Consider the following 21,962-nt stretch of genomic DNA (forward strand, 5'->3'; position numbering starts at 1 on the left):
CACTAATGGAAGGTCCGGTGTAATCTTGCTTCAGCATCATAATGATCTCATAATGATCTTCTGCTCGTTCTGTCTTTGTTCAAAATGCCTTGAGTAAAATAAATGGCATCTTTCAGTCCATTCACCAGCTGAGAAGGATGTTTATTCCAATCCGCTGGAGAAAAACGCAGCTATTTATGTAATAAAATCCATTTGATTCAGAAGCTTGGCCTCAGTTGCAGTCATATAAGGTCTGATATTGATCATCCTGAATCACTGTAGTGTATGACATGATGGACATGATGGGACGGGGCCAGCTGACACGTGTTTGGTGCTTTAATGTTCCTCACTCCACAGTCCTTTCTGTAAAGACTCAAACCTAAAGTCTAGACTACAAAAAAACATTGATTTTGTTGAACAGAAAAAAACTGTTCATGAGGCAGTAAAACACACACACACACACATTGATAGATTGTGTAGAAATGCAGTATATAAAACAAGTGACAACATGCCCCTCCTGACATTAGAAATGCCTGTAAGACATAAACACAGTTTGATCTTTCAGTTCAGATCTTCCTTCATTAGTGACTCTTGACTGAATGTATGAAACTAAACAATTATGTTTGTATGTATTATGTGACAATTACAAATCTGAATTGACTGTAATAACTGTAGCTGACTGATATCAAGCCAACAAGAAGGTTATTTGTGAATCTTGTCTCTTGGAAATGTAATATATGACACACACTGCTGTTTAAAAGTTTGGGGTTAAGAGTTTTAACGTTTTTAGTCTCTTACACTCATAGAAGCTGTATTTATTTGATCAAAAATACAGAAAATAAAACGTGTGTTTCTGTGATGCTCCGCTGTATTTTCAGCATCATTCCTCCAGTCTTCAGTGTCACATGATCTTCAGAAATCAGAATAATATGATCATTTATTATCGGTGCTGAAACTGTTCTGCTGCTTCAGATTCTTCTGCACCTGTGATGTTTACAAAGTTGAACACTATTTATTCAAAATGTAAATCTTTTCAATTTGATTTTTTACTATCACTTTTTGTTGGTTTAACACATCCTCGCTGAACAAAAGTATTCATTTAAAAAAGCTCTCAATTATTTGACTGACCCAAACTTTTAAATAGTAGTGTATACTGTAACACCAAAAAAATTATATTTTGAATAAACACTGTTCTTTTTAACTTTTTATTTATCAAAGTATCCTGAAATAAAAAATAAATACATCATAGGTCCCCAAGAATATGAGCAGTTTCAGCACTGATAATAAATGATCATATTATTCTGATTTCTGAAGATCATGTGACACTGAAGACTGGAGGAATGATGCTGGAAATACAGCGGAGCATCACAGAAACACTTTTGAAAGTGTATTAAAATAGGAAACCAATATTAGAAATTGCAATAAAAAACTTGATTCTTTAAAAAAATAAAAAAACATTAAAAATCGTACTGATTCCTAACTTTGAATGGCAGAATATATTGCCCTTTAACAATAGTGATATTCCCAATAAATGTACATAAATACAGTCTCTGACTAGGTGAAGATATTAGAAAAACAAAATCCGCAGAGTAAAATGTAAAGGCCTGTGTTTATATAACATATGTTAATCATATATTGTAGATTCATATATGTATGTGTGTAATGTTTTCAAAATACGTGTTCCTTTTACATATTTGAATTATTCGCATTTCCAGTAGGTTGTATTTATGTTTTTACTTTATAACAACATATCTCTCAGGCTGTATGAGTCAGGTGTGACAACTAGCCCCGGTGTGAATCAGCGGATGCTCGCGCGCGTGGATCGGATGTCATCGTGCTGTCAAACAGGTCGCGTTGCATCTGCTCCACTAATGAGTCCCGCCTCGTAACATCAGCGCGGTGTGGAGAACAGACGCGTCGTGACGCGCGAGCAGGCGGAGCGACGCACACCAGATCCGCCGCTCAGACGCGAGCAACGCGCGTCCGCCGCCGCTTTAATGGTTTCTAGGCAAATCCAGAAGTATTTCCAGGATTTATGAGAAGGTAAGGCACTCTTCTCATCTGCAGGAGGATCGATGATGTGTGCGATATAAGCTGCGTATAAAAGTAATGTTTATGCTTTTTGTTTCACTTGAGTTGATGTCATTTGACACTCCGTGTTTTCATTTGATATTCAGTTGAGTGTCAGTGTGTTATTGTTGTATATAATACAGGATACATGTTTGTCCTCGAGTTCTGTCTCCAGACGCGTTTCCATTGAGAACACATTTGATTCGGTTTAAAAGACTCTGGTCTCTGTTATTTATCTCACCTCTGAAAGTTAAAATAATTTGCGTGAAAATCAGAATATTTGTCTATTTTCGTGTGTGGACGACAATGCGCGGTGTAATCCCAAATAAATATATTATCTGGCATGTTTATCAGCACATAATACATTTATAGATGCACAAAATGAAATAAAGCACAAGGCTTGCGGTCGGTGAGCTTCGACAGAGATGTGTTCGGTAGATATCTGTCCTTATATTTGACCTGGATCTGTATATTTGTGTTTAAGCGACGCTTCAGATCTCGTGTGAAGGAGAGTAATTAATGTCTTCGAAGTTTGATCAGGAAATATAATAAAAACACGGGTTTATCGGTCAATTCATGTTCTGCTGTGAAGCTAATAATAGCAACAGGTTTGTTTGAGCTGAAGGGCGACAACAGGTCATTACCAGTGGCTCTGTGAAAGTCCTCATCAATAAAGCTTCCGAAGTGTGTGTGTGTGTGTGTGTGTGTGTGTGTGTGTGTGTGTGTGTGTGTGTGGTTTTTATCACGTTATGGGGACCAAATGTCCCCATAAGGATAGTAATGCCATTAAATGTTCACGTTGTGGGAACAATCTTTGAGTCCCCATGAGGAGACAAACTTACAGAATGGAGTTTTTTGAGAATCTAAACATTGGCAGTAGTTTTCTGTGAGGGTTAGGGTTGGTGTAGGGAGATAAAGAATACAGTTAAAACAATTACGCCTGTGGAGAGTCTCTGTAAACCACAAGAGTGTGTGTGTGTGTGTGTGTGTGTGTGTGAATAACCTGTTGTGCTAATCGAATCTCTCTCTCTGTCGGCTCATGGCATGTTATTACGCTCCGTCCAGTTTTCTTAGAAGCAGCAACTGATGCACACCACACAAGCCCTGCGTGATAACACTTATCAGGAGCCAATCAGCAGCAGGAATCACACAGGACTCGATGTGTGGATCAGGACAGACACACACTGTCTGAAGCAGATACCGACAATCACCAACACACACCCTGAGCCTCACACACACACACACACACACACACACACACACACACATATAATATACATGCAGACACACATAAACGGCTCCCAGAGTTCACTGCCTGACCGGATTCATGCTTTAAAGGGTTAGTTCACCCAATAATCAAAATTGTGTCATTAATTACTCACCCTCACGTCGTTCCAAACCCATAACACCTTCCTCTTCAGAACACAAATAAGATATTTTTAATCAAATCTGAGAACTCTCTGACCCTCCATAGTACCCTTGCTCTCAATGCAGGTCAGAGAGCTCTCGGATTTCATCCAAAATATATTAATTTGTGTTCTTAAGAGGACGTTTTAATGTTGTTGTCATGTTGCTAGCATCTTTCTAATATGATTAGCATGTTGCAAAAAAAGTGGTCTAAACCACTATAAATCCAGCTAGCGAGACCATTCAAAGCAGCTAATCAGCTTAGGCTGGTTTTAGCTGTTTTTAGCTTTTCTTTAGCAATATACAGCTTAAATGCACTGTACGTCTCATTGTACAAAAGTTTTCACCCCCTCAATAAGAGTGTGTGGGATTTTTCAGAATTATTCTGTTGTTGTTTTTCTCCACCTGTCCAATATTGAAGTGATGAATCAGTGTTGGTCGACTAGTCCTCTATCCTGACCCGTATTAGTTTCCTCTAATGATTCCTCAGACACACAGACACAAGGATCGCAGTGATCGAGCAGCCCTAACGATGAAGATGAATGATGAATGTGTCCTCAGGGTTATTCTAGAAGACGTTTGGTGCAGGAGACGAGTTTGGACTCGCTGCCTCCTTCTGCTCAGATATAATGGTGTGTTGTAGTTTGTTGTCTAATGAAGGAGTGGCACACAGCTCGTTTGCTTTCACATTGATTGCTTGATGATGAGGTTCAAACAGAGAGCACATAGAGACTGCTCAAACGAACTGAAAGCGAGAAGCTCCGTTAGATCAGTTGATGTCATTATGCTGGTGCTCAGAATGTGTTTAGTTTACACCAGTGGATCCCAACTCCAACACTGACGTTAATATAACCACTCGATACACGCAGATCAGAAAACACACCAACTGAGGGGAATCAAGCCAAGCGGCACTCGATAGATTTGTCTTTCATCTTGAGGAAGTTTTATTGATGGTTTCTGAGATGAAGGAGTCTCTTAGTCTGTTTTATTTGACCAGTTCTACCGAGTGACAGATGAATGTGTGTTAAAGTGATGTGTAGAGTTAAAGAGTTGCATGACTTCACATTATACACACATGTCCTCAGTATATACTGAACCTGACTCCGTTCATCTCCAGGTGTTAGTGAACATTACTCTCAGCAGCTGGGAATCAGTATTAATGTGAAGCTTCGGCTGATCTTCTGCTCCTTTGAGTCACTCCTTGATTGTAAATATAGAGCAGTGTGTGTGAGTGTGTGTGTGTGTGAGTGTGTATGACTCAGTTCTGCAGGGTTTGATGTGATTGACCCGTCACTGCTGGACGTCTCAACACAGCGTATGTTTCCATGGTAACAGTGAGCGACGTCTGTGATTGGTGGATCCTCTTTGGCGTTTCTTCTCTAGAGCTGCTTCTAAATGGTTTTAAGACGGTTGACTTCACACTGATGTTAAACTGAATCAAACAGACTTGATCTGAACCGTGGCACTACTGTGTTTCACTGCAGATTCTGGATTTTCATCTTGTTGTTCATCTCTGTGAAGCGGTCTGTGTTGTGTAGAAGTAAAGCGGCCTTGACCTGATGATCTTTCTACATTGTTATTAAATCAGTTTCTAGTCTGAGAGCGTGAATGAGACTTTTATTTCCAGGAGTTGAGCGAGTGCCGTTAACAGATGAGCTCATTAATGAAGAAAGAGTCTGTTTGTCCCCATCCGAGCCACTGTATCTGATGTCTTCGTTAACTCTTGTCTAATTAGAGCCGAGGTCAGTGTTGTTCAGCCGTCCGCCGGGACACTAAAGGTCAGTTTGTTTTTGTGGACGGGTCAGATCACAGTGTCCATGCGTCTCACACACTCTTCTGCTTCAGAAAGATCCAGGATTACAGAGAGCAGGTTTTTATCGGATGATGGCGAGGTGTGTGTGTGCGTGTGTGTCTCTGTGTGTGTGTCTCTGTGTGTGTGTGTGTCTCTGTGTGTGTGTCTCTGTGTGTGTGTGTGTCTCTGTGTGTGTGTGTGTGTGTCTCTGTGTGTATCTCTGTGTGTGTCTGTGTGTGTGTGCGTGTGTGTCTGTGTGTGTGTGTGTGTGTGTCTCTGTGTGTGTGTATGTGTGTGTGTGTCTCTGTGTGTGTGTGTGGTGTGTGTGTCTGTGTGTGTGTGTGTGTGTGTCTCTGTGTGTGTGTATGTGTGTGTGTGTCTCTGTGTGTCTCTGTGTGTGTGTGTGTGTGTGTGTGTGTGTGGTTCAGCGGTCCTCACTGACCCCGTTGGAGATGTGGATGGTCCGCTGATGTGTCCACATGCCTCAGTGGTCAGTCAGATGTGTCTGAAAGCTATTGATTTTTCCTGCATGACATAAATAGCTCAAACTCTTCAGATTCAGACCTGGAAGTGATTTTATAACATGACTGCATATTAATGGTCAGATAAAAACATAACTATCAACATCTTAGTAGCTGTATTCAGGACAATGAATAATTTTTTAACGAATAAAGAAAATAGCTTGTGAATGTGTGGACACGGAGAAACATGCAGCGTGTCTGAATATACAATATCAGCATAAAGATTCACATTCACACTACTAGTCAAAGTTTTTAAACTGTAAGTTTGTTAATGGTTTTTAAGGATTTGTACTCTGCTGTTTTCAACACAGATAATAATCTTCATGTTTCTTGAGCAGTAAATGATCATATTATTCTGATTTCTGAAGATCATGTGACACTGAAGACTGGAGGAATGATGCTGGAAATACAGCGGAGCATCACAGAAATACATTACACTTTAACACAGATTCACACAGAAAACAGATGTTAAACAGTAATAATATTTCACAATATTAATATTTTTGCTGTATTTCGGATCAAATAAATGCAGGCTTGGTGACCAGAAGAGACTTCTTTAAAACACATTAAAAATCTCTCTGACCTGTAGTTTAAGTGTTCAGCTTTCGAGACAGACTGATGTGTTTAAAGTCAGATTCGTTATAAACACAATAAAACCAGTCGAATTGAACATGGAGCTCTTTGTACACTCAGACGACTCTGTTCTGGGAGATTTATAGAGACGCATCACAGTAACGTGTTCTGCTGTGTTTGCCGTGATGATGACGGTGAAGAGTTTTTAGAGCTGGAAGTGTCTATTATGAAGCTGTTTAGTTGAGTCAATCTGGTCTGACGGGTTTGAGTTTCGTTCACCGGCACCGGATGTCATATGATACGCTGTAAGTATCTGAGTTTTGCCATTGTCTGCCTGTGAAGCCTGTGAACACACACACACACACACACACGCGCGCGCTTCACACGGTACTGTAAGACTTGTGCGACCGACCAAAGCCAACATTTGACCTTTCAGAGAGCCGTTACCAGCGGTGGGTGTTTGCTCTGGTCTTCAGCGTTAGGAGAGGTTTACTGTGTTTTCTGATTACACACATTTTCTAAACTTTGCCTCTTGTCTTCTAAACTTTACACACAAATACAACAATTACACACAGAATGATCTTGCAAAACGAAGCACTGCATTTAAACCCATCACAAACACATCTCAAAAGCAAACAATTTTTCCATAATATTAATTCTGTTCGTTCTGTGTGTGTTACTTAGAGGATTGTGTTTGTTTTGTTGTTTTCTGAAACTGAAGACCGAGTCTAAGTCTGTGAATGGATTTAGATCTGGTGTGTGTTTCTGCTGTTTGAGAAACGGTGTGACACGGAGAGATTCAGTGTTTGAGCAGATGAAGAAGATGTGAAGTTTAATAAGCATCATATTAAAGGATGAACAGGTAGAGATCTGAATCGTCCGTCTGAATCAATCCTGGTTTCTCCAGATGCGTTTGAAGTGGATCGAGCTCTTTTCTGCACTTCTCTGCTCTACTTCCTAATCTAGCTTTCTAATAAACCTGGCTTTATATTTCCTGGAAATCGCTGGCTCTGTGATGAATAGCTGCGTTCGTAAGTACATTCATGTAAGTTTATTAAGGTATAATAAGTGCTTGGAAATGGACGCTGTTATGCCGTCTGTTATAAATGTGTTTCTGGATCTCAATTAAACATAAAAACACTTGACTCTTGCTCTGCTTGAGATTAAAATATGTTCATTTCATCCTATCTTTGGCTAATATTAGTTTACTAGTCACATTATGACAGAATCAGTTCATACATATCGTTAAAGAAAGATATTCAAATTCATCTTATCAAACCTGAATCACAGAAAGATAACGGATGATTACAAGGACTTTACTCTGAGATATATTTCACTGATTTAATTTCAGCCTTCTATTAATGTTAAATGCCTTAAATATTACTCTGTTCTCGCCTTGAAGGTAAGCCTGAAGCCAATGTGACATTAAAAAAATATATTTTTCATACAGGAGGTTGTCCTTAAATGCGTGGCTCTTTAAACATCGAGCTGATGCTCCAGAAAGCTCCTGTGTGTTTTCTAGTGTTTACTAATCGCCTTTGAGAACATGCTTGAGAGCCAAAGAGGAGACAAACACATCATTATTTCTCTTTTATCCTTCTCTCTCCGCTCCGTGAGTCTTGAGCCTGGAGCAGGAGACCGACAGATTCAATTATTCACTCCTGTGTTTTTAGTTTCTCCCAGTCAGTCTGTGTGAATCTGATGAACTGAGAGCGTCACGTCCAGCTCACATTAAACCCCAAAGCTAGAAAATGACAGATTAAGTGTTGCTTAATGAGAATTAATCGTGTTTGCAAGAGCATTAGGCTATTTGCATTGTGAGATTTATTGTTGACAACTAAACACTCACATTCATATCATTGAAATGTGCAAAAAATAATGACTACATTTCAATTAATTAGTTAAATATTTACACTGCATGGTATTTTTGTTGTGCTGCCTGTATTTCAGTTATTAATATAAAACATTTAGAGACATTACAGTAATGAGACAAAGTCACAAAATAGGCTTCATGATCATTACACAGAATGTCATTAAATTTTATTATATGAATTTTCTGACCAAAGTCCTGTTTGTTCATGAGATTCTCTTGTATAAATAGTGATATTTGTTGAGTCTCTGATGCTTCGTGCCATCAGTGTTTTGTTGCTGCTGTTTTGTTCATACACGTTAAATATCAGCCGCTTATAAAAGGATGTAAATATGAAGTGCAGTGCAGCATCGAGATGTTTTCCTGAGATTCTCAGCTTGTGATTGGCCGGTGTGGCAGCAGGAGGTTTGGTCGTGAAGCAGCAGATTCTTGTGTCAGATGTTGCCCCAGTGACCCAAAGCTCAAAGACAATTAGGTGCAAAGTAGATCAGAAGCGGCTTTAGTGCTCGCATGCAGCGTAACCTGAGTCAGCATCAAGCACATCCAGAGACTTCTCTCATTTACGCACATATATACACACACACACACACACACACAGAGACACACACACAAACACACACTCGCGCATACACTCACACAGTCACACGCACATACGCACACACACACATACTTACTCACCTGCGCACACACTCAAACACACACGCACACACACACGCACACACACAAATATGTCATAAATATTTCCTAACCTTTGCCCTAATTGATATATATATATATTTTGGCCACATGCATGCATCGGCGGCACTTCTGTCCTCACACTCCACATGTTTGAGCTGTTGGACATGCATTCATAGTTTACGGCAGCAGAGAGAGCCTATTATCAAACCATGTTACTTAGTGAAAGTAATTTTCATTTATATTTAGATTTAGAAACATTTACATAAGAGGAACTAAAGCAGATCTTCACAGAGCCAGTGATATTCATAATATACAATGCCAGGTTTATTAGACCATTAGATTAGGACTCCACCCACTGACAGACTCCACCCACTCTCTAACCTCTACTGACTGACTCCACCCACTCTCTAACTCCCCACTGACTGACTCCACCCACCCGCTGACCTATCCACTGACTGACTCCACCCACTCTCTAACCTCCCCACTGACTGACTCCACCCACTCTAACCGTCCAACTGACTCCACCCACTTGCTACCTGCCCACTGACTGACTCCACCCATTCTCTTACGTGCCCACTGACTGACTCCACCCACTCTCTAACTCCCCACTGACTGACTCCACCCACCCGCTGACCTATCCACTGACTGACTCCACCCACTCTCTAACCTCCCCACTGACTGACTCCACCCACTCTAACCGTCCAACTGACTCCACCCACTTGCTACCTGCCCACTGACTGACTCCACCCATTCTCTTACGTGCACACTGACTGACTCCACCCACTCTCTAACATGCACACTGACTGACTCCACCCACTTGCTACCTGCCCACAGACTGACTCCTCCCATTCTCTAACCTTCCAACTTACTCCACCCACTTGCTACCTGCCCACTGACTGACTCCACCCACTATCTAATCTTCCCACTGACTCCACCCACTATCTAATCTTCCCACTGACTCCACCCACTCACTACCTGCCCACTCTACTGTCCAGTTGCTGTTCAGTATTTTCCCTGCAGTACTGCTAATACTTCACTTCTGTTTACAGTCTGCGTGAACAGCATCTTTCTCTGTTTGCAGATGCTACAGTACGTGTTGCTGTTTGTGTTTGCTGTAAACACGATCTAGCACTATTTAAACCTTTCCTATGCTCAGTGTAATTAGCCACTGGCCAAGTGTAAAGAAGTAGATTCAGCTCAGATATCCAACCGCAGTGCAAACGTCTGAAAAGAAGCTGTCGTCTGTGTGTGAGACATGTTTGTTTTTTGTTATTATGACCCTCAGCAGCAAAAGCAGCTTATTTAGCAGCTAATTAAAGGAGTGTGTCATCACTCGACTCTATTCCTCCATCTGCCTGTTGGCTGAAGTGACCTGATAAAGGTGGTCAGTGAGTGTGTGCGGCCAGATCTGGACATCAGATTAGTGTCAATCATCTGCCGTCTGCATTCCCAAAATGGGAATATAAATATAGATGGGACAAGATGGGATGAAAATAAATAATTAATGCAGAAATCATCATTAAAAATACAGGTGAAAATCAATATCTAAAAAATTCTTCATGTTTCCAATGGTATGTTGAGCCGTATCTCTACAGATTGTTCTTGGAATGGACAGAAATCTCTTTGATTTGTGAGTTCATTATTTGAAATATGAATTTCACGTATTAATGTCATTCATTGATTATCAGCCGGTGCTGATGGAGTGATTGAGTTAGTAGAGTCAGTACTAGTTTGTAGTAGTGTCCCTGGATTGATGGGAGAATAAAGATTATCCGTCATGTTGGTTTAATCCGGTGACAATAGCGGTGGGTGGTAAATCTCTGCTCATTCTTGCTGTTCTTTTTAAGCTCTTAAGCTCCTCCAGATATTGGACAAGCTTTAGCCGAATGCATGTGGGAGCTTCAGAAAAGGCGTTCTTTCCCTTCTGAAGCTCTTTGTGTTCGTGTGTTTGGGGTCACTGAGCAGGTCTGAGTTCATACAGATAATGACTAGCGTGCGCTGAGAGAGCATCAGCAATCCCATCATGCCCCACCAGACGTCCACATACATGACCACGGATCACCGCTTCTTCCAGCACAATCACGGCTTCATTTAAAGATGATTTTATAACGTTACTGTTCTTTTGTTTAACATTATTAGATGAATCTTTGGTCTTTCGAGGAAACGGTGTAGGGATTAATTATGCGATTACAGTCGCTGACTGAATATTTAATGCAATAAACTTTCTGAGATCTGATGGGATTGAAAGGATCTTTAATTAAAGCAGACAAATGACTCTCTTCATTAATGTGTCTGCTTTTATTGTCAAGTCACCGTTATTTATATAGCACTTTTTACAATACAGGTTGTGTCAAAGCAGCTTTACAGTATTAAACAGGACATTGTGATTAGCAATGTTTCCATCCAGTGCGTTAAACTTCCTGATTAACTTGTGCTTAACGTCAAGAAGAAATGTGTAATTTGCTGCAGTAGGACTGTACAGTATATAATAATTTGTTTTAAACAAGAAATAACAAGCTTCAGAGTGTGCAGACAAAATGTGGTCATGTTTCTTATTTTCTGAGCATGCTGTTTGGGAATGCCATTTAATTATAATTATAATGAAACACTTTGACAAGACTTTGCTCCAGCATTTCAGATGCAGTGCAATGAGATCGGTCATTTTTTGTAATTTTTTGATGCTATATGCACAAAAATAGGTGGATGGAAACAGCTATTATTGATTTATCATCTTCACACATCTGTTATTTGGGAAGATGGATCATTTTCTAGGTTTGCCTTTGAGATTTGTGTTCTATATCTGCTAAATTACATAGTGGTGTGCCACAGGGGTCTATACTTGTGCCTATTTTAATTTCATTATTTATGGGCCCCTTGGTAAATATAATAATATGTACAAAAAAGTTGGGACACTGTACAATTTGTGAATAAAAATAGAATGCAGGAATGCGGAAGTTTCAAATGTCAATATTTTATTCAAAACACAACATAGATGACGTATCAAATGTTTAAACTGAGAAAATGTATAATTTTAAGGGAAAAATAAGTTGATTTTAAATTTCATGGCATCAACACATCTCAAAAAAGTTGGGACAAGGCCATGTTTACCGCTGTGTGGCATCCGCTCTTCTTTTTCTAACAGTCTGCAAACGTCTGGGGCCTGAGGAGACAAGCTGCTCCAGTTTAGGAATAGGAAAGTTGTCCCATTCTTGTCTAATACAGGCTTCTAGTTGCTCAGCTGTCTTAGGTCTTCTTTGTCACATCTTCCTCTTTATGATGCTCCAGATGTTTTCTATGGGTGAAAGATCTGGACTGCAGGCTGGTCATTTCAGACCCGGATCCTTCTTCTACACGGTCATGATGCTGTAATTGATGCAGTGTGTGGTCTGGGATTCTTCCCTGAAAGAGACGAGGTCTGGACGGGAGCATATGTTGTTCTAGAGCTTGGATATACCTGAGATTTACTAGTGTTGTGAAGGCTGCCTTTTATCAACTGAGGATTATTTCTAAACTGAAATTCTCTCTTTTAAGGACCTGCAGTCTATTATTCATCCCTTTGTATCATCACGCATCGATTACTGTAATTATTGTGTTTCACGGGGTCAGTTATCTCGTCTTCAGTCTTGGTTTCTTTAAACTGCTTTAAATTTTAGAATTGAATTTAAGATTTTGTTGATGGTTTTTAAAGTGTTGAATGGCATTGCCCCAAAATATATTGTAGACCTTTTTGATTCCTTATTAAAATACAAGAAACATTAGATCTTCTAGATGTTCCTAAAATGATATTAAAATCAAAGGGTGATAGGGCTTTCTCAGAGATTATGGATCACTTTTCCAAAAGCATATTAAATCTTCTCCATCTGTGGATGCGTTTAAGTCTTAAGCTTTTTTAGTAGGATCAGGTTTTACAGTTTAATTTTCGTGTGTGTGACTGTATGTATTGATGCTGGAAAGCACTTTGGTCAATGTCACTTGTTTTAATTGTGCTCTAGAAATCAGATGTATTGTATAATTTAAGTATTGTGTTGTACTGCGTTGTTAGCTAATGGGCAAATATAGTTATTGTAGGCTGTGCTGGAGGTTTTCTGAAAGCACACCAGTCGTTTAACGCTGTTTAATGTCAGGAAGGTCAGAGAGAAGATTCCCTCCTGTTTAAATGATCTGTATCAGTGAAGAGTGTTTGTGTTGGTCTGAGTTTAATGTGGTTCAGAGAGACTTCAGGCGACGGATGTCCTGTGATCAGTCTCATGACTCTCACCATCAGAGGAGACGCGTGTGTGTGTGTGTGTGTGTGTGTGTGTCTATCTGCTTCATAAACTGACTCTTTATTCTTCATGACTTTAATGTCATTGGCGTACGATCACGAGGACGTGACTGATGTGAATGAAAGCCTGCATGTTTGTGCACAACACATCTGTTTTTTATTCAGATTTTGAGCATTCATGTCCTCTCCCTCAAGCTCTTCCAAACCTGACTGACTTCATAGATGTTCAGGATTTCCCCACAGTGTCTTTGTGTGTGCACGCAGTCCAAGTCAGTGATGTTGTTCACTTCCTAACGTTCTCCAGAACATCTTCAAGTCAGGCAGGGTTTAAGGACATGAGGGAGCTGTTCAAAGTGCTTTATTTTCAGTCGTGTGTGATTTCACATCCAGCAAACAGTCTTTGATTGAAGTTATGCGTTCAAAGTCTTCTCTCAAGAGGGTTAGGGTTATTTAAAGACAAATATTGAGTCTGTGAGGTGAAGGTTCCAGTATTTCCAGTTCACCTCAGCCCTTGTCAAAAGATCATAGGCTTTGCACATATACTGTATGCCTCTGAAATTGCATGCGTGTAAAATGAGTTGACATTCGACACATCATCATGTTGACACTGTGCATGTGAAGACTTACTTTAGATTAGATTGTAATATAGAAACATGCAACATAGAAATACCACAATATTAACTTCTTATTATTGAACTGTTAATGAATATCACATATGCAACTGGTCAGTGTTCAAGAAATGCTGGGAAATCACTTCAGGTAACCCTACATTAGTGATTACTGATAGACTTGGTCTTAAAACACGTCTCCCTCTGACTCTAAAGATGCTTCACCTAACAACTGTCTGCTTCAAGGACCTTGAGAGAAATGTAGTGGAGTGAAAAGTACAGTATCTTTCAGTGTTGTAGTCGAGACCAGCTCATTCGAGTCCGAGTCCAGATCGAGTCCAGAGATGGTCGAGTCCGAGTCAAGACCGAGTTCAGAAAGGGTCGAGTCCGAGTCAAGACCGAGTTCAGAAAGGGTCGAGTCTGAGTCAAGACCGAGACCAGAGAGATTGGGTCTGAGACAAGACCTAAAGAAATCTTCAAGAGTATGTCAAATGTATGATGGAAACAATAAAGGGTAAAAGGGCCACATAGTATGTGGTGTAAAGGTAATTTTATTAGAATTATGAATTGTTACTTGTCAATATTAAGTGCTTATTTTCACATAACATTGTTGTACCTCTATACACATCCATATAACCTTTCTAGTACACATAATATTACTGTACGACTCTATATTGTAATTCTACATAACACTTCTAGTACAAGTAACATAACTGTACCACTATACCTGTAAATGTTCAACTGTAACAGCTTTTACATAACTTTTAACCCTGAAGCTTAACTAATGACTGCTAATATCCTGAAAATGTCTTGGATTATGTGCACTTTAGATGTTGTGAAGATTAAAGATGGGCATAATTACTTTTCAAAAAAATAAGTGAGGAGACCATCCTGCTACCCAACCAAGCACGATGTGGTCTCATGATCAATCCACCCCGACTTAAAACTCTCTCTATTGGTACAGAGGAAGCGGGGACTGACAAAAGTTACCATTTCATCACTTTCTGTAACAGCAACGGATAATCTAATGCTAATTTCACTGGATGGTGGGTTTTAATGCAGGGTAAAATACACACTAGTCGAAGTTTTTTTTAGTTACGGAGGGCATACACACAAGAGCCGACTGACTGTCCAGGAAAATTTCATGCAAAAGTGTGTATGTGCCAGGGGAAGAAAGCTGGTTGAAATGCCATATAAGTTCAATGCCTTCTGTCAGACATTTTTTTGGGGGGAGATGTTTAGTGTTGAGACAGTCAGTCTGTGTCTGTATTCATTATATAATTTAATTAAACAATATTTGTTTTTTTCTGTGACCATTTTGTCCTACTTTGTAAAAATAACACAGTTGAGAGAAATAATGTAGGAATGTGGCTTTCTGGAAAGCGGGATCACTACAGGAGGATGGCAGGAGGGTAACTTAGGCCGGTGACACACTGGCTGCGTGGCGTCTCTGCTGCGTGCTAGAAGCGTGGTGGCTGCTTCGCGTTTTCTGTGTCTTACACACCAGAAGCGTGTCTGACGCGGCGCTGGCGCGCTGCTTCTGCTATAGGTGACATAGAGAGAGGCCGCCGAAAAACCAGGCTCTTGCAAAATAGAGTATGTTTGACAGGTGCAATATTTGAAAATCGATAATTATTTATTTATTTTTTTAAATTACATTTATATCAGAATTTATGCCAACCTATAGACTTTAAAATATCAAAATGTCATGAATTAATATGTATTTGTGTACATAATGACACAAGTGACATATAAACATATTTTCCTAGTTTATTTTGCCTGGAAACGCTTCCAACACGCGCGTGTTCGCGTGAAAATAGGCGTCGGTTCTATTTCTAGCATGCACGCATTTTCCGCGCGGCTCGAGCTGCGCCTGGGATGCGCGTCTCACGCAGGCAGTCTGCAAGCTCTAACCTGTTAACATGGGAGCCAAATTAAAAACAGACACGCCTCGCAGCTGAGATGCTTGCGCCATGCATCCAGTGTGTCGCTGGCCTAACGTCTAAAGAAAATCACCAGTCATTGGATGTATCAATCATACATCAATTTAAAGAAACATTAACATACAGTAATAATCATGAAATATTTTGATTGGGACTCGAGTGGACTCGGGCATAAGTCCGATTCCTAAAATGTTCGAGTCCGAGTCAATACCGAGTCAAAATGCACACGAGTCCATGACAAGACCGAGACCATTAAAATACGGTCTCGAGACCGAGTCCAAGACCGAGTCCGAGTCTCGAGTACTCAACACTGGTATCTTTCTTTCAAATGTTGTGAAGATAAAGTCATAAGTTTACAGATACTCAAGTAAAGAACAGATACTCAAAAAGTGTACTTTAATATTAAACTGGAGTAGATGCACTCCGCTGCTGTCCACCTCTGCATGTACAGTATAGCGTATAATCTTGCTCTTCTAACGCACTTTGGTCAGTCTAGTGGCTGCTGTAAATGAACTATACAAATAAAATTATCTTGAAAAGCACTGAAAGTAAATGTGAACTGAGCAGTTGTAACCTGCAGCTGAAGTGTGTGTGTGTGTGTGTGTGTTGCAGACGCGTGATGCTGTGTGTTCTGCTCCTGACGCTCCTCTGGACGCTGGTCACCGCAGCGCTGCAGCCGTCCACACACACGGCCTCGGTTCTGCAGGACGGTGAGTGAAGATCAATACACTAAACACACCATCGATGGGATCAATACTGCTAGATATGAGTTATCAGAGACACACACGACCTGCAAGAGCGACGACTTCTTTATATTGAGCCTCTCTTACATTATTAGTGAAGATACAAATCAGATCAAGTCACCATTATTGATACAGTGCTTTATAACAGTGCAGATTGTGTCGAAGCAGCTTTACAGCATGAACCAGGAAACACTGCCGTTCTCGGAGACTGCAGATTCATCCTAGGATACAGTCAGACCAACATTAATTCAGACACCTTCAGCATTTCTCACATTATCACAGTTTATTCACTATAGTTCATGGTATATGTTTGGTCCCAAATCTTATTAATTTATTACTTATTAACACTTTAGAATAGGGAACACTTATTCACTATTATCTACGACTTTTCTCTCAATACATTCCTAATTTGCTGCTTATCAATAGTTAGTGTGGTAGTTTATTAAGTTTAAGTATTGGGTAGGATTAGCAGTGTAGATTAAAGCATTAATATGTGCTTAATTACTATTAATAAATGGCTTATATTCTAGTAATATGCATGTTAACAAGCAAGAAGCTAAGAGACCCTAAAATAAAGTGTTACCATATCAAAAGTTATATCTGGTGTCTGAATCAGTTCTGGTTTGACTGTAGCTATATAAACAGAAGAATCAGAAACGTGCAGCTAATGCGACGACACCAGAGAGAATCTAGTTCAAACAGATCTAATTAGTCTCCATAACACACACGTCTTCAGCCGCGGAGGAAATCCTGGATAATGAGGCCAGTCTGTGCAGTTACATAAGAATTCCGGCGGTATTCCCAGCAGCAGTCCTTCAGTGTGATTCTGTTGTACATTTCCCATCATTCCCAGTGTTTCTGAGTCAGCGCTGGATTCTCTCTCCTCAGAGTGTGTCTGTCTTCACCAGATGCTGAATCTCTATATTACACCTCGTTAAATCTGCAGTATGATGGAGTACTCTATAAATCACAATCTGAGTCCGTGTGTCGTGAGTTCACTCCGTTTACAGCAGTTTGTTCAGATGTTGTGAGTGTGTTTTATACATGTGTGTGTTCTGCCGATGTGGAGAACTCACTGTAGGCAGCAGCGTATCTTAAATAAATCATTTTTACACGAGCCGTCGATCTTGAATTATACATTCTGATGTGCACGAGGCAGAAAACCCGAGTGGTGTTCCAGACGAGCGCCGATGGGAAGAGACGCTGTTAATTAGTTCAGACAGTTCAGACGGTTAGTTAGAGATGTGTCCCTGAGATTGGGTCTAATGAGTGTTTCCAGCGGCAGGACTGTGTTCTCAGGTGTTTGTTTTTTAAGAGGAAAGGCTGGTTTTTCCAGTTTGGGATCGAGTGGAATGGTGAAGAAATGCAAACTGAATCTGAAGGAACGCATCAGAGTTGATTTAGATCTCGTTATCGTCTGGAGGATCGTGTTTGTCGTGGATCTCATTTGTAATGGAATTTAAATGACTTAGCAATTATTGAATCCATTAAATGAGTATATAAATGGGTATAAAGATAATTATAAATGATTTTATAATAAATGAATTAATAAAAACAGTATAATATATTATTATAAATGAATATAGTAAAGGAGGTAAAACAGCACACTGTTGATGCTCCTCACTAAAATATGGAAATAACTGTTACTGGAGCTCCTGATCTAACGGAAAAAGCTGCTGTTCTTTCTTCTGTCTTGTTTTCCATTTGTCAATGTCTAATTTATAAATCAAGACACATTTACTGGAGAAACTATATCTGTCAGTGTGGAATGAAAACTGGTTTTCCCTTTGAATTACGTAGATTTTTCTAAACCCACTGCCAGATATTTGTTCTTCTATGAGGATTGCTTACCAGAGGGTGTGTGTGTGTGTGTGTGTGTGCGTGTGCGTGTGCGTGTGTGTGTGTGTGTGTGTGTGTGCGTGTGTGTGTGTGTGCGTGTGTGTGCATGCGTGTGCGTGCGTGCGTGTGTGTGTGTGTGTGTGTGTGTGTGTGTGTGCGTGCGTGTGTGTGTGTGTGTGTGTGTGTGTGTGCGTGCGTGTGTGTGTGTGTGTGTGTGTGTGTGTGTGTCAGTGTTCATGTTCAGTCTTGCTTGTTTTTTAATTCAGCATGAACTGAGATTTATATTATGAGTTGTTGCTTTTGCATTATGTACTCAGTATTTTGATGTTTTTGGATTACCTTCTTTAATAACTCGATGTAAAATCTGAGCGATCTAAAATCAGCCTCTCGAGTGATTCTGTATGAACTCTACAAACTCTGCTGAACTTTTAAGCCAGTTTAAACCACTCATTGCTGTGTTTATTACTCGCTCACAACGCACTCTCTGTGTCTGTGTTTAGTAGGAATGCGTAGCGGCTAAATCAGATTAGCATAGTTGCTAGCATTAGCCCACATGTCGTAATCTCAAACGGGCAGAGAATCCTGCATAATGGAGTGTTTTGTGTTTTAGATTTGCTCTCAGCAAATAAACTTGCAGCTATATACAGTAATAAGCGAGTGTGTATCCGTCGATGAGCATCTGATTAGAGCAGTGGATCTTTCGGTGTTTCATGTTCAAGGAGCATATTTGAATGTGACTGTCAATCAAACGCACATTCAGATCTGCTCCGCCCACTTCCAGCGTCCAATAGCATGAAGGCAAGCAGGATGTGTATTCTGTGATACACTAATGATTGACTCGCTCCATTGGATCACTGGATTGACCAGTCAACAACACAACTGATTTTTAATTATCTTCATTGGCCACAATATGTTGTTCTTCCTCATAAAGTTTTATGTTCACATTTGATGTTGCAGTAAAAAATTACAACACCTGCTATAAAAATCTTATCTGCTTCCAGTAGAGCAAACAATCAACCCTAAGAGCTTGGTTTATTGCAGACAAGATCCAGGCCAACACTTGAGGGTGATCCTGAGCAAATAGTCCATTTACATTAGAGGGATAGTTCACCCAAAAACGAATCCCCCTCAAGCCATCCTAGATGTAGATGACTTTCTTCTTCCAGACAAATACAATAGGAGTTATATTTAAAAACATCCTGGCTCTTCCAAGCTTAAGTGATGTGCTTGTGTTAGAAAAACATGCTTATTTACAATGTAAAAAAATATAATCGCTAGCTCTCAAAGGCATTTAAGAGAAAGAGGCTTTCCAAATATATGTTTTTAATATTTCTCTATTTGTTTGTTTATTTAAGAGGGATAATAATACACTATTGTTACTCACATACGATGCTGTGTACATAGGGCCGTGGAGCCCAACCCTGTTGAAACTGAGCTCTGCAGGTAGATAGGGTTGTGCACCACTGACACTGCATATAGCATGAAGCTAGTTTGCAGGCCACGTCTCTTACTAGGCTTTTATATAAAATAATTTGTTTGTATAATGACATTACAGGCTTTACAACTAATTGGGAAGTCTGGCCCCAAATTATCGCACAACATATATGAGAATATCAAAGCATGCATACACATTTGAGCTGCTTTCAGAGATATACATGGTCTTATCATACGAAAACAGTTTAAATTTGTATTTTTATTAAAAGTCTTAGATATATTCTTAATATGGGCATCAAACTTAAGCTTAAATATTTACATTCCCTCACTTCCTTGATTTCCTTTTGGTCAGTTATATTTAAAATACATCCAGTGCTTTGTTCTTTAAAGAGAAATGCATGAAAAAATGGCTTTGTTATAATTTAAAGATAAACAGTTGTCCTGCAGCCGTTTGGAAACACCTGGTTAACATTTCTGCAGCCAGATGAGAGGTTTCTTCTATTACATAAATAATTGACAACCAACCTCCTTGCAACCTTCAGGTAAATCATTTATATGGAGACAAAAAAGCAACGGACCCAAAATTGAACCTTGTGGTACGCCAGATTTGCGTAGTGTAAGCTCTTTCCCTCAAGTCAAGTCACTTATTTTTCTATAGTGCTTTACACACTACAGATTGTGTCAAAACAGCTTTACAGTGTTAAACAGGGAAACAGTGTGTCGATAATGCAAACAAAATTCGATTCTGCTGTAAAGGAGCTCTAAAAAGAGCACAATAGCAAACAGTCAGGTTTCCAGTTAAAGTCAGTTCATCAGTGATTCGGCGATGTCATCATCAGCTCAGATCAGTTCAAATAGTATCTGTGCAATCAAGTCAACAATAAATCTGCAGCATGCACTTATAATAATCAGAACAACATAGTAAATGGCTGTGGATCCTAATACAGTAATCTTTAAAGCTGAATGTGCCTTGACTTAAAAAATTAAAGGTTTTAGAATGTACTCTGTCAATAAACATCTTCATGAAGTCAGTGTTTCTCACATTGCAGATGGAACAAGGCCGTATATTTACCATTGCCGCTCTCCTAACATGGAGATCTTCACCTGCTGGTGGCGTCCGGTCGCGAATCAGGACAACGTCACCTACACGCTCCAGTACACCACGGGGTGAGACATGAGTGAAACACACTCCACAGAAACAACACTGATCGAGTATACTTGTAGAGTGTAAACGCTGCTGGTGATCAGATGATGAAATGAACAGTGGTGGTGTCGCCCCACAGAGAGAGCGCTCCTCAGGAGTGTCCTGATTACGTGAGCGGCGGCATCAACAGCTGCTTCTTCGACACCAAACACACTCAGATCTGGGAGATCTACTGCATGAACGTGACGGCGCACACACGCTCCGGACACATCTCCTCACACAAGCACTGCCTGGACGTGGCTGATATAGGTGATGCATTACACTGAAGACACAGCTGACATAGGAAATATTAGTATTAGTATCTTCTGACTGCAGTTCTCCAGTTTCATACAATGAGATCTGCACAGACTTTTATTAATCTTTCTCAACCTAGCATACATGGAATTGTTTTTTACTGATATTCTGCTAACTAGATATTCTGCTTCTTCTAAGTAACTTTGCTACATGTCTGCTACGGATGTAACAATCTCAGTTCTCAGAATGTTCTGCTAAAAATTAGAATAACATTCTCTAAAAACTTAGCGTGCAACTAATACCATAGATTAGACTGTATGAAATCAGACCATTACGTGAAGACATTTTAATCATCAGCAAGCAACCAGCATCATCTGATCATGTGTTCTCCTGCTGTTTCTGCCAAAACATACATAGCTACAGAAGCAAGAACAAAGCATTAAAACCTCAAGTGTAAAATTGCCCAACTAAAGTAAACACCAAACCAAACTAGTACCTTTAAATAGACATCTAAACTTCAATAAGACCTTTTGTTATGTATGACAGAGATAGTCAACCTGATTTATAATAAGTGTAGTTGGAAATACTGTTGCTGGAGTTACTGAAGATGGCAAAGGTTGGGTTTTTACATTCAACCAAAATTTGACATCTGAGCAACATTCGATCCAATGTCCAGTGGGATGCTTCCTGTTTATATCTTAATTCGAACGTTAGGAGCTAAATGTTCTAATGATGTTATCAATTCACCTTTTTAGAATGTTTTTAGAGAATGGTATCCTACCTTTTAGCAGAACATTCTGGGA

At 39.8% G+C, this 21,962-nt stretch overlaps 1 protein-coding gene across 1 annotated transcript in view; it reads left to right on the forward strand.

Moving 5' to 3' along the window:
- Window positions 1-1,843: 1,843 nt before the first annotated feature.
- The window catches only part of LOC113044715 (prolactin receptor), a 25,576-nt gene continuing 5,457 nt past the window's right edge, over window positions 1,844-21,962 (forward strand). Inside the window, exons 1-4 of the mRNA XM_026204898.1 lie at window positions 1,844-2,022; window positions 16,318-16,415; window positions 20,771-20,888; window positions 21,005-21,174. Coding sequence (XP_026060683.1) covers window positions 2,015-2,022; window positions 16,318-16,415; window positions 20,771-20,888; window positions 21,005-21,174 — 394 coding nt within the window. The 5' untranslated portion in view covers window positions 1,844-2,014. The remainder of the gene's footprint in view (window positions 2,023-16,317; window positions 16,416-20,770; window positions 20,889-21,004; window positions 21,175-21,962) is intronic.

This window comes from Carassius auratus, chromosome 26 (assembly GCF_003368295.1).
Source record: "Carassius auratus strain Wakin chromosome 26, ASM336829v1, whole genome shotgun sequence".
Taxonomy (NCBI): Eukaryota; Metazoa; Chordata; class Actinopteri; order Cypriniformes; family Cyprinidae; genus Carassius; species Carassius auratus.